We start from the raw sequence: 12,533 nt of genomic DNA on the forward strand, positions 1-12,533 counted from the left end.
GATATTGATTAAATTTAAGACATTTTAAGGCGTTAAATAGAAATGATTAGTGTTAAAAAGGGTCATGTTATGATTTTTTTCTACACTTTTAGTGGTCTACACAACATGTATTGGTAGTTCTTTATTCAAAATCCGGCATGCATTATGTTTAACAGACAATCTTCAGGCCGTTTTCTAACCATCTTTTTTTAAAGATGCAAAGTTTTGTGGGCGCTCTTTTTTACGTGCCTCAACTTTGACTGCATCTTTGCTCCGCCAGCCATGTTGTAGATTTTAGTCTACAAACAGATGTAAGTTTGTACTATCTGCTACTTTGTAATAGAAATGGTAACAGCAGAGGATGCATGTGCATGTACGAGCCAATCTGCCCCACAACAAGAGGTGGGAAAAAAACGCGCTTATTTTATACAGCGTGAGACTACAATGGCGGAATCGCATAAATCTGTTTGTGGTTAACCTCGCTCGTATATGGAGATATCTGCTAACGTCACACTTGGGGAAAAACGTCACAAATTGGGCAAATTTCAAATAGCTCGTTTGGAGGACGCACAAAGGAAGACAATATTGTTTTATAAATATCTCCACCATTCCTCCATGGTTTGATTTCAAATGTTCAGGACTTATGCAGAGCCCAACTACACACAAACAGGTATGAATAGATTACATAAGTTAAGATAATAGGTACCCTTTAAGAGAGTTTAAGACCCAACGAATACCCTGTATATAATAAAGCAATAAAACTATCAATTGTTTTTTATTACATTTGTGCTTCTGTAATAATCCTCACACTTTGCTACTAAACCATCAGTAGTAATCTTTTCTAAACTAAAATAAAAACTAGAAGTTGGACATTTGGAGTTAATCCTTTCGGTGCTCACCAAGCTATCATTTTGTGCAACCTCGCAGTCATATTTCTTAAAAGGCCAGGGCTCATATTAAAGGAAGCATAGGAAGTGAGACAAATCGAGCCACTACGTGATAACAGAGAAGATTAAAACTGGTACAGTAAAACAAAAAAATGTGCTTCATTTTCAAGGGGTGTAACGGTACGTGTATTTGTATTGAACCGTTTCGGTACGGGGTTTTCGGTTCGACACGCGGACGTACCGAACGAGTTTGTAAGCAGAAGTCTTCACAAGCTGCTCTGCTCTCTGCCTCTGTCTCAGCAACAAGCATTGTCCCGCCCACACAACCATCTGATTGGTCACATACAAAGCCAATCAGCAGTGCGTATTCAGAGCCATGTAGTCAATGCTTCAGCGTTGAGCAGATATGTGTTTAGCATGTGAGCAGCGGACAGGGTACACTCCCCAAATTATAAAAAACACCTCCCAGTCACAACTATTGCAAACATCACTATGAGCCCGTTGACCTTCTAGAAACTTAAACTGGAGCTCAGCTAGCTCACAGTATAGGCTTGAGGTGAAGGCTAGTTAGCTTTTAGTGTAACGTTAGCTCATTTTGCTTTGTGTGTGTGTGTGTGTGTGTGTGTGTGTGTTAGGGGCAGCAAAGCCCTGTCTGTCTGTTGTTTCATTGAACTCCATTGTGTTTAGGGATGAATAATCTCTCCTATTGCTATTGTACTATTTTTTCAGCTATAGCTACATGAATCATTAGTAATGTAGCAGCCTAGTTTTGAATGGCAGGGTCCCTGCTATCACATGTTGATAAAATTATAACATTTACATAATAAAAATCGACTACAGGCATCTCAAATGGTATAATAAATTAAGCATGATGACTTGAAACGGTTTAATATTGCACTTTTTATAGTTAGAAGAAAGGTTTTTTCATTTTATTTAATCAAAGCAACAACTAGAGGCAGTTTAATGTGGATTAACGTGGGCAGAATGATTATAGTGTTCCCAATGTTAAAAGGATCATGCCATTGTTTACAAATTTGGTAAATAAATAACCAAAAAAATGTATATTTTGTTGTTTTCTTACTGTACCGAAAATGAACCGAACTGTGACCTCTAAACCGAGGTATGTACCGAACCCAAATTTTTTGTGTACCGTTACACCCCTATCATTTTCTGAAAAGTTTCAGGACAATGCCAAATGGTAACTATTTTGTTATCCAATGACTTTAGCCACTTTTCACCCTCTCCATGTCATGCACTCGTGTGTACACATGTTTTGCCTTCATTCCATCTGTTGGGTCATATCATGTGCTGTAACATCTGTCTATATAGAGACCACAATTCCACTAAACTGTCATTGAAAAGGCTTTTGATGTGAGCTGTTTGTTGACACTGACCCAAACAGCACCCCCGTGCGTGCCTGTTTTTTTTTTTTTTTCAGTCAGACGTGTGATGTTTAACACAATAGAGTCTACACCCAGTGTGTCGCTGTCACAGTCAACCAGCCCTGTTGTTAGGCCAGGCATCAATTTTAATCTGTGAACACATTCACTGAACTGTACTGAGGCCCCACAGTCTTGTATGATGTCATCAAAGGGTTGTTTTTGGAGGTTATGCGCTTGCAAACTAACAAAAACAAACATTGATCTGCTGTCAGGATATGTTTGATTACAAAAAAGAGGGTTTGTTGTGTCCAGCACACAGAAGATCTGGCAGCACAACAGGATAGTCAATGGAGAAGAGCAGCATGTACATAATCATATCATCAGCCGTAGCCGTCTCCAAACAGCTTAACACTACCAGCCTTGTAACTAAGTGCCTCTTCCTCGTACTTAACTCTGCCAACTGGCAGACAGAGTTGAGCGGCGGCAATGACTGGAGAGTGTTCACAGAGTCCTTCCGCCAGAAAAAGGTCACATTTTCCAGCAGCAGGCCATGGGCTCCACAATACATCACCAGCCACTTTTAGAGGTTTGTGACTCTTACACGTGGCAAGTAGAGACACCAAACCAGATGTTGGTTACTGGCTGTGCTTCCATGGAGACTTAAAGGAGTAGGCGCTCTCCACAATAAGCTCAAATCAGACTACAAACAATTGAGTTTACCCAATGTCAATGTTTTTAAATCTTCTTCTCCCCCCACAGGCCTGCAAGTAGATCAAGAAACGGTGACATCATATCCACAGGTGGTGGTGGTGCGAGTGCCCACACCATGGGTGCAGTCAGACAGTGACATCACTGTGTTGCGCCACCTGGAAAAGATGGGATGTCGGCTCATTAACCGTCCTCAGGCTATACTTAACTGTGTCAACAAGTTCTGGACCTTTCAGGAGCTAGCTGGTCATGGCGTGCCTCTGCCCGACACCTTTTCTTATGGTAAACCTTGAAATATATTTCTTATCACTTGATACTTTATCATGCAGACAAAATGATCGCAAGATATATTTCATTCGTATTTGTGCATTAATTCAGATATAATGTTAATGCCTTCGATAGTGTTCAACTGTTTAAGGTTGTAGACCAGGGGTCGGGAACCTTTTTGGCTGAGAGAGCCATGAAAGCCAATTTTTTTTTAAGTGTATTACCGTGAGAGCCGTATCTCATGTTTTAACACTGAATACAACTAAATGCATGCATTTTTTTAAAGTAAAACCTACATTTTTAGAGTATAAGTCTTAGATTTTATATCATTTTTATTCTGAAGCTAACCAATAATAAATAAAATACTTCTTTGGCTACACTAAATTGGCCCTAGTGTGTGAATGTGAGTGTGAATGTCGTCTGTCTATCTGTGTTGGCCCTGTGACGAGGTGGCGACTTGTCCAGGGTGTACACCGCCTTCTGCCCAAATGCAGCTGAGATAGGCTCCAGCAACCCCCTTACCCCAAAAGGGACAAGCGGTAGAGAATAGATGGATGGACTTATTACCATTGATGTGACTTATTGAACAGGTGCGGTTGAAAACGGATGGATGGATGAAAATGCATAAGAATGTTTTATATGTTAAACGTTATTTTTAACACCGATTACTGGCGGAATTATTCATTACTAATCGTGTTAAGCAATGTCAGCTCAGATGTATTTGAAAGCCAGGTGCAGTCATCAAAAGAGCCACATCTGGCTTTAGAGCCATAGGTTCCCTACCCCTGTTGTAGACTATGACAAAACAACAATAAGAGAATTAAAAATAAGCAGAAGCTGAAAGAACTCAATATTGTACAATAAAGCATACTTATTTATAACTAGCAACAGGAAACATCCAGGTTGGTAAAAAGCTGTATTTAACACCAAAAAGTCATTGCATGTAAAGTCTACAATATAATACTTAAAATGAGACTCAGAAGTGTAAGAAAACAAAATATAACAACTGGACAGCACATTTATTATCAGCTCACTGATTATTGAACAATTTAACATTTATGAACACATGAAAACACACAAAAGTACAGAAAATTGGTACTATTTAGTACCAGTATCGATTCCCAAGCACGGTGATTAGCACCGTCTCGGTTCAATTGTGAAAATAACATGCCGAATTGAGTGACGTGAGCTCAGAGCCAGTATGGTCCGTATTTGAAAAGTACTTTAAGATTGCTATGATATGCTGTGATATATTCAACATAATTGTAGTCAATGCTCAAAAGTTAGACTAAAATTCTGAGTGAACTGCAATTTGTAAGCTTGCTTTGTTCATTTGTGTCACACTTAAGCAGCAGCATCGGTAATCGATTCACACTCAAACCGTGGTTCTTTCAGAATCAGCAAAATTGGGCTTCTCAGTCAAAACACTCCTGGATTCCCACATGGCATTGACATTTTTCCTGCAAGGAGATAAATAGTAATAAAACACTATAATGTGGCGACCTGTCCAGGGTGTACCCGCCTTCCGCCCGATTGTAGCTGAGGTAGGCACCAGCGCCCACCGCAACCCCAAAGGGAATAAGCGGTAGAAAATGGTTGGGCACTACAATGTGGCATTGCCTCATCGTACTGAACTGAAATTACATCGTACTCTGATGTCATTTTCTTCCGAGGCATATGTGCATTGTATCTGGGGATTGCTCAAGTCCATTTGGACAGGAGGTAGTAATAATGTCAGCTACGGCAAGTTGAGCGACATCCAAAAAGGTTTGTGCGCTTCAGCACACCTCTTCTGGCCAGCAGTATATAAAAATCAATCCAGGAACATTTGTTAAAGGTCCACAATATGTGTGTGTATGTCTTTCTAAGGGGATTAGTATATTGAAAACATGTTTATTCTGAGATTCAGCTTTTGGAAATTCACATTCATTGTATATGTGATATTACAACCGTGCAGTGGTTTTAAATTACATGTATTTATTCGGCAAAACAAGCCCTGACAGCATATGGCACACACTTCACTTGTAATCCCTGTTGCAGCGAATTTGTGAGGACGCAGTCACAGTTGGTGGGGGGGTGCAAGGGGGGTTGTTTGGCCTACATTCCATTCGCCTCCCTTCACAGTAGTCCAGGCGATCCATGCAGAGTGGATACAGAGCTTATGTAACAGCCTCGCTGCCTGACCCCGTGCCCCCTCATGACTTTTCAAAATAAAATATGCTATCCCTCGCCCCACCCTGTCCAACATGCGTGTTCGTTCCCCTCCCCTCATTCTCCCACTCTCTCACTTTGTAACTGACAACTGAAAAGATGCAAATCAGTGTGTCTGGAAAAAGCCATGTGACACAGCGGATCACATCTGTTCCTGCCAGTTATAAACCATCGGCCATGTGAAATCAGAGAGAATGGAACATCTGCAGACATTACAACGTGTAATATTATTCTTATGCAGCCCTTCGAGACACTAGTGATTTAGGGCTATAGAAACTAGTGATTTAGGGCTATATAAATGAGCATGGATTGATTGATTGATTTGTTGTGGATATTCTTAACACATCTATGCATCATTTTACTGGCTTCAGAAACTGCTCATTTGTAACTGCTGTACGATAAACAGCAGGACCACATTGCTGTTTTGAGTCACTTTTGTTGCCATAGCGACAGTCAGGATTCCTTCCCTCTTCCTTCACTCTGCCAGCTCAGTCAGTTGCAATTTGTTAACAGCGCTATCAAAGTGTGGATGCTCCTTTTAACACGGTGTCTTACCGCGTGGTCTTGTGTTTGTGTTCCTCAGGGGGGCATGACAACTTCCGAAAGATGATTGACGAGGCCGAGCCGCTGGGCTATCCGGTGGTGGTGAAGAATGCACGTGGCCACAGAGGTAAGATATGTGATCAGTGTAACCTGCTTGAGTCACTCTAGCGGCCGGCAAATGTGTGTGTGCAACGGAGGGCACATTTAGATTAATCCAATGGAAATGCAATGTTCCAGAGTGTTCTAGACAGAACCGTAGTGTGCCTCTTTATTGCTGCTGGGTTAACCATTACTGGTCATGGTTAACACATTTGTTTTTAATGCACTTGAAGGTTATGAGTGGGGGGGAAAGTTCAAGACTTGTTGCATAGTTTTTGCGTTTGTTCAGAACAGTCGCAGTGTCCGCTGACCCATTTGCCCTTTCTCATTCATAGTTATCGACACTTGACTGGCTCTGCCATTGTCTGAAGGAACAACAATGGGCACTGGCTGGACCAGGCTGCCATCGCGGCGTATTCTTGGGGAAAACAGCCGTTAGTCTGACCCCAACTTTTTCCTTTCAATGGCATTTCCTCCGCTCTCAGTAGCCCTGCCTTAACTTCCAGAACAATTTACAGGCTTAGTAATAAGTACAAAGATCAATTTGAAATGACTTCAAATGTTTAAGGCTCTCACACACTTGTCAGGTTTGATTTGGGTTACACAAACTTTGCAGTTTGTTTGATTGTGTTCAAGACCACTTAAAAGGTCGGCAGCACAATAGTACTTTGTAAAATGTGTGAAATGTCATGTAGAAATACCTCAATACAGTGGAACCTCGATTTACGAAGCCCTCACTGTACAAACTTTTCAATTTATGAACCAAAGACTGGATAATAATATACTTTGTTCTACAATCTTTATCTCCATATACAAACGTTTCAGTCACTCATTGTGTGCCTGCAGCGCAGCTTTTTGGTTCCCGGCAGCACATTCATCGTGGGCGAGCTGATCGATCACCATTGCTCATTAAAGTTGTGCTGCTGTTAGCTGGCCTGGTGGTTAGAGTGTCCGCCCTGTGATCAGTAGGTTGTGAGTTCAAACCCCGACCGAGTCATACTATAGACCAGTGGTTCTTGACCTTGTTGGAGGTACCGAACCCCACCGGTTTCATATGCGCATTCACCAAAAAATAAAATGTCTTGTTTTTTTTTTTTTAATTCAAGACAAAGTTGTATGTTTTTGGTACCACTTTAGAATTTGGAACATATTCTAAGTAACACACACGTAATTTTGAGTTATTTGGACACTAGGGGAACATATTCTAAGTAATAAAGACTTAATTTAGAGTTATTTGATTAGGGTTGGGGTTGGGATTAGAGAGTTAGCGTTATAATAACGCCATGCCGAATAAGGCATTAATAAGTACTTATTAGTTAAGAGCCAATATGTTACTAATTTGCATGTTAAAAAGCAACTAATTAATGGTGAATATGTTCCCCATACTAAAGTGTTACCATGTTTTTTTCTACTGTTGCACAAAATTAACCGTGCATGAACATCACTTTGTTCAAACAACAAAATCAACAGTGCGTAAACCCACAACAAATTACACACCTGCAAATCAGTCAGATTTTGCCGTATCCTTAATACGGCGATAGGGAGACGTTTGTATTTACACGATGAGTCGGGTGTGTTTTGACCTCCACCGAACCCCTGGGCCGACTCACCAAACCCAGGTTAAGAACCACTGCCATATACTATAAAAACGCAATATTCAGTGTTGACAGCTATATTTTTTGTGGACATGTTCCTTAAATATTGATGTTAAAGATTTATTTTTTGTGAAGAAATGTTTAGAATTAAGTTGATGAATCCAGATGGATCTCTATTACAATCCCCAAAGAGGGCACTTTAAGTTGATGATTACTTCTATGTGTAGAAGTAATTTATAATTGAATCACTTGTTTATTTTTCATTAAGTTTTTTAGTTATTTTTATATATTTGTGTCCAAATAGTTTAAGAAAGACCATTACAAATTAGCAATATTTTGCACTGTTCTACAATTTAATAAATCAGAAACTGATAACGTAGTGCTGTATTTTACTTTTTTATCTCTTTTTTTCAACCAAAAATGCTTTGCACTGATTAGGGGGTACTTGAATTAAAAAAAAATTCACAGAGGGTACATCACTGAAAAAAGGTTGAGAACCACTGGTCTAAGCAACAGCAGGTGATATTTTTTGTTTTCCGTTTGTCACCTTGAAGTGTGATATCATGCTTTTAAATGCAAGTTGTGTTATCCAAGTACTTCCTCGTTATCTCATTTGGATTGTTACTTCGACTCCAAGGGCCTGATTTACTTAAGGTTCGTGAGTATTAACACAGATGCAAACTTGATAGCACACAAAGCTGATCTACTAAACGTGTGCAAAGTGGATTGGGTCTGTTAAATGAGCAGAATAAGGCGTGCAATCAATTTTGCATCGCTGTCTTCATTAATACGCTAAATATATGCTGAGCATCAAAACACCCACAATACTGGAAGGAGAAGGTGCAATTATAATGGTTTAGCACACGCAATGTGATTTATCAACACTCATCACGGTTTTGTGAGCAATATTTTGTGCTTTATCAACCACTTGTCAGAAGGACGCACAAACTGACAGTTCCACACATGGCTGTGGGATCAGTGCTCGTGCTGCACATACAGAGGATGGACGGACGGGAATCATCTGTACCACGTCTGTTTGTCAACATTTTGGAAGATCAGCAATTTCCTTTCAAAATTGTATTGCTTAGGTCCTGATTAAATTTACGTAATTCAATTGATGCGTTTTGGTGTCTCCTGACGTTTTTTTTTATTTAGGAAATATATTACCATAGTATATATTTTACATGGTGCCATCCTGCAGCTTTGTGCACAGACTTTTCTGTTGTTTTCAGAAATAGTGTTACAGTTTGTAGATGTGTGCTGCTGGTTTAACACATCACACACAGGTAGAGGCATTATAATAACCATGAGCAGTAAATGAGAGTGTTTCAATGGTAAATGCCACGCAGGTACATAAAATCCTCATTCGAATAAGGTGGTCTGCACCACTTTACAATTGCACACGCAGTTTTAGTAGATCACACGCAACATGCCCACTTAGTACATGCTATTTTATATTTTACACAGGCTGTCTAGCGCGTGGTATTTGAAACTTGGAAAATCGGGCCCCAAGTGTACACACACCTTTCACTTGATTCGTCCTGGTTGAGGACAGAGGGTCATAGGGCTTGACAAGAACAAGACAGAACTAAGTGGTGCTAATTAAAGCAGGCCTTTCTTGCCTCTGTGAGAAACAGTTGTTTACCCTCTCAGAAACTCATTCAAACCCGAGTACGAGGAAGGGGAACTGGCAGGTCGACAGATTTAGTTACTTGTCAGCAAAACTCTGAGGAAGATATCAAACCTGACTCTCGGTTCCTCAAAAGTCTTAGTGACCAAGAGGTCTGCTGAAGTATGTTATGTCACCTTGTCTTTTCTTTCCGTCCAGGCAAAGCGGTGTTCTTGGCACGAGACAAACACCACCTGACAGACCTGTGCCACTTGATCCGCCATGACACCCCCTACTTGTTTCAGGAGTATGTCAAGGAGTCACACGGCCGCGACGTGCGGGTGGTCCTAGTGGGTGGCCGGGTCATCGGCTCCATGCTACGCTGTTCCACTGATGGGCGCATGCAGAGCAACTGCTCCCTGGGTAGGCAATCTCCCAAAGGTTCCAATCCTCCAACTATCAAAATCCTGCTATTTGGCCACCTGGTCACGTTCCGACAAGCATTGGTAATGTGGCGCCTTGCTGGGTTGTGCATAAAAGGCATTGGCGGATGTTTATATCCTTATTCATAACTTAATATCGCTTAAAACTACTTGGAGATCTATTTTATTATCAAGGTCTATTATTAATGTTTTCTGTTCAGTGACTACGTCATCATCTAATTGGTACCCACACAACTCTAATCAGTCCCATAAACAAACATACCGTCCTTCCAATTCTGGTTATAATCATGATGAGGCATTTGTTATATGATATGTTTATGTGAAAACAAGTCCAGATCAACAAGGCTGGCCATCGAGACATTGAGTAACTCTCTCTTCGCTGAGGTGACTGGTTTCTCCTGCCAGAGCATGAGGAGATTCAAGTGCAGTTGGTACTGTAATACACCGTGACATATTTGGGGCATTCGTCATCAGATTATTAGTATTTATGTAACACACTATGCTGACTCCAAGAGGATCTGGTTTGAGATCAAATTCATTTTTATAGGGATGCACTTTTTTCAAGTTGATATCAAGACAGATAACTTATTTATAAGTACTTTTTTTTTTATTTAGCTGGTTTGTGCGCACCTTCCTTTGCACCTGGCTTTTGCACAGCTTCTTAGTAGCAGCAGGTGTCTTCCTAAGTACTAGAAACACCATTGTAGCAACACTGGCATTTCAGTTCGCTGATAAGATTTGAAGCTCTTTTTTTTTTTTTCTCCCCCATGCGGAATGTTGGCAGAACATTAGGTGTAAATAGCACGCGAAATGTCTTCCTCTGAAACAGTAAATATCGATCGGAATAAGCTCAAGGGAAATTTACGAATTGAAAAAGGAACCCTTGATTTGCTCATCCTAACCCAGCTAAAGCACAATACCATTAATATCGCCTAATTGGATATTTTTTTTTGAAGCAGTGCAAACTTAATTGTTGCATGTTTCAAGCAAACTTATTTCTTCAAATATAATTTCGCCTCACCTAGTGTGTGTGTGACAATCATTGGTACTTTAACTTTTTAACTTTGACTTTCTTCAGCGCATTTATTTTCGTTTGCATAACAGCGCACTTGGGACTTCCAGCAACAAATGTGTGTTCCTACTTAAGTGTGTTGTAATCATGGCGATTTGGTAATATATGGCAAAGACAACTATTTTTGGACGAATGAGGATTCACAACCTTATCTTTTTGAAACTATACAAGGTTATAGAAGCCAGCACAAAGTGAGCCTGAAACGTTGGAGCAGAAGGAAGCAAAGAGAGTGAGGTCGGCATGACTTTACGGTGCAAATGTGTAGTATGGAGCCAAGCTATGCCAACATAAATGAAGTGCTTACCCAAAACCAACTGGAAACGTCGCCGGCCGGCTGGACCAAACAGACAACTGTCCATCCCGTAAGTCAATATAATATTGATCATGGTGCAACTACAGTACACACGATGTCGAGCTAGCTTTGTACTGTTGCATTGTGTTGTGCATTACAAACTCAAAGGCAATTCAGCTGCCAACGCAAGAAGCTAGCCTACCTCTTGCTGTAGCTAGCTTACGGCTAATACCTTAGCATGCAGTCCAAGGCAGTGTGCTAAATAAACAGTTCCTCAGTGTTCGCTCTTATAATAACAATGTCGCTACAGCTTGGTTAGTATACAACTTACGGAACATAAATTAGGTATTATTGGCGGTTTTTGGATGCATTTGTTGCAAGTGATTTCCGCCCAAATACAGCAACCCCCGCGACCCCGAAAGGGACAAGCGGTAGAAACAGAGGGATGTATGGATTTAGAGGCAGAATGGATTGATCCCATTAGCTTCATTGCCAGCCACCTAAAACATATTATAATGCAAAAAAAACTTTTATCTTCTTGTCTTTCATAAGGATTGTGAATGATAGGCAAAATCCCCCAAAAAATGCAGTTCCCTTTTCGCTAACATTTACTGTTTTTTTCTGCCTTATAATTTAAAGACAAGCTACCTAATGTGAAATATAACTCAAGAATTCTGTATGAATGTAAGAGTTCCCAGAAAGTGATGCTGTGCGGTAGTGCAGGACTTTTAACTCATTTTCTAGCACTGCTGCATTTATAAACTGCTTAATTGAGCCCCAAATTGAACTCAGTAGCCAGACTTATAAACTGTTACATTGGTGTCCTAACCCAGGTGTGCGTGAGTTTTTAGGTGGGTGAGTGTAACAGATGCCAGATAGAGGCGGCACAATAAGCTGACAGATTAGGGCTTTTAGCTCATTACCAAGTATTGCTGCACTTAACTTTCATTTTGTGGGAATGTGTGGTTGCTGGTTTGAGCTCAAAGCTGCTCTTAATAGATGGCCACTGTTACACTCAGCCTCTAAGTGTGGGCTACAGTCGTGTGAAAAAAATTGGACACCCCATGTTTGGGTCAGAACGAAATGTCTGCAGACATCAAGGTTTCCATAAAGACAATCCTTACACTGATGACGAGTAAGTATAGTTGCTCTGCTAACTTTGCAAAGCACTAAATACAACTTAAAAACATGGTATGTACAGCCATTGAATGCAACAGGAGACAAGGAAGGGGAGTATTGTTGTGAAGTTGTACTCGCTACCGGCAAAATGTAACCAATTATCGACTCGGCACATCAATTTTCTCAGAGGTGAGTCGTAGAACACATTTCATATATTGGCCTGATTGTGATATGTTGTGGTAGCAATATACCGATTGGTATCACACTTAATGCGGGTTGATGTGGAAAAATACATGCCGAGCCGGGTTTTAATGTTTGACACAAGTG

At 40.5% G+C, this 12,533-nt stretch overlaps 1 protein-coding gene across 3 annotated transcripts in view; it reads left to right on the forward strand.

Annotated features, from left to right (window-relative positions):
• Positions 1-12,533, forward strand: part of rimkla (ribosomal modification protein rimK-like family member A) — a 79,465-nt gene that overhangs the window by 17,286 nt on the left and 49,646 nt on the right. For 2 of the 3 annotated variants that reach the window (XM_061903807.1, XM_061903809.1), the window contains exons 2-4: positions 3,008-3,238; positions 6,018-6,104; positions 9,500-9,703. In XM_061903807.1, coding sequence (XP_061759791.1) covers positions 3,008-3,238; positions 6,018-6,104; positions 9,500-9,703 — 522 coding nt within the window. Of the gene's footprint in view, positions 1-2,581; positions 2,835-3,007; positions 3,239-6,017; positions 6,105-9,499; positions 9,704-12,533 lie in introns of those variants that run through there. The other variant, XM_061903808.1, reaches the window with a different exon arrangement.

The sequence above is a fragment of the Nerophis ophidion genome, linkage group LG06, assembly GCF_033978795.1.
Source record: "Nerophis ophidion isolate RoL-2023_Sa linkage group LG06, RoL_Noph_v1.0, whole genome shotgun sequence".
In the NCBI taxonomy this organism is placed as follows: domain Eukaryota; kingdom Metazoa; phylum Chordata; class Actinopteri; order Syngnathiformes; family Syngnathidae; genus Nerophis; species Nerophis ophidion.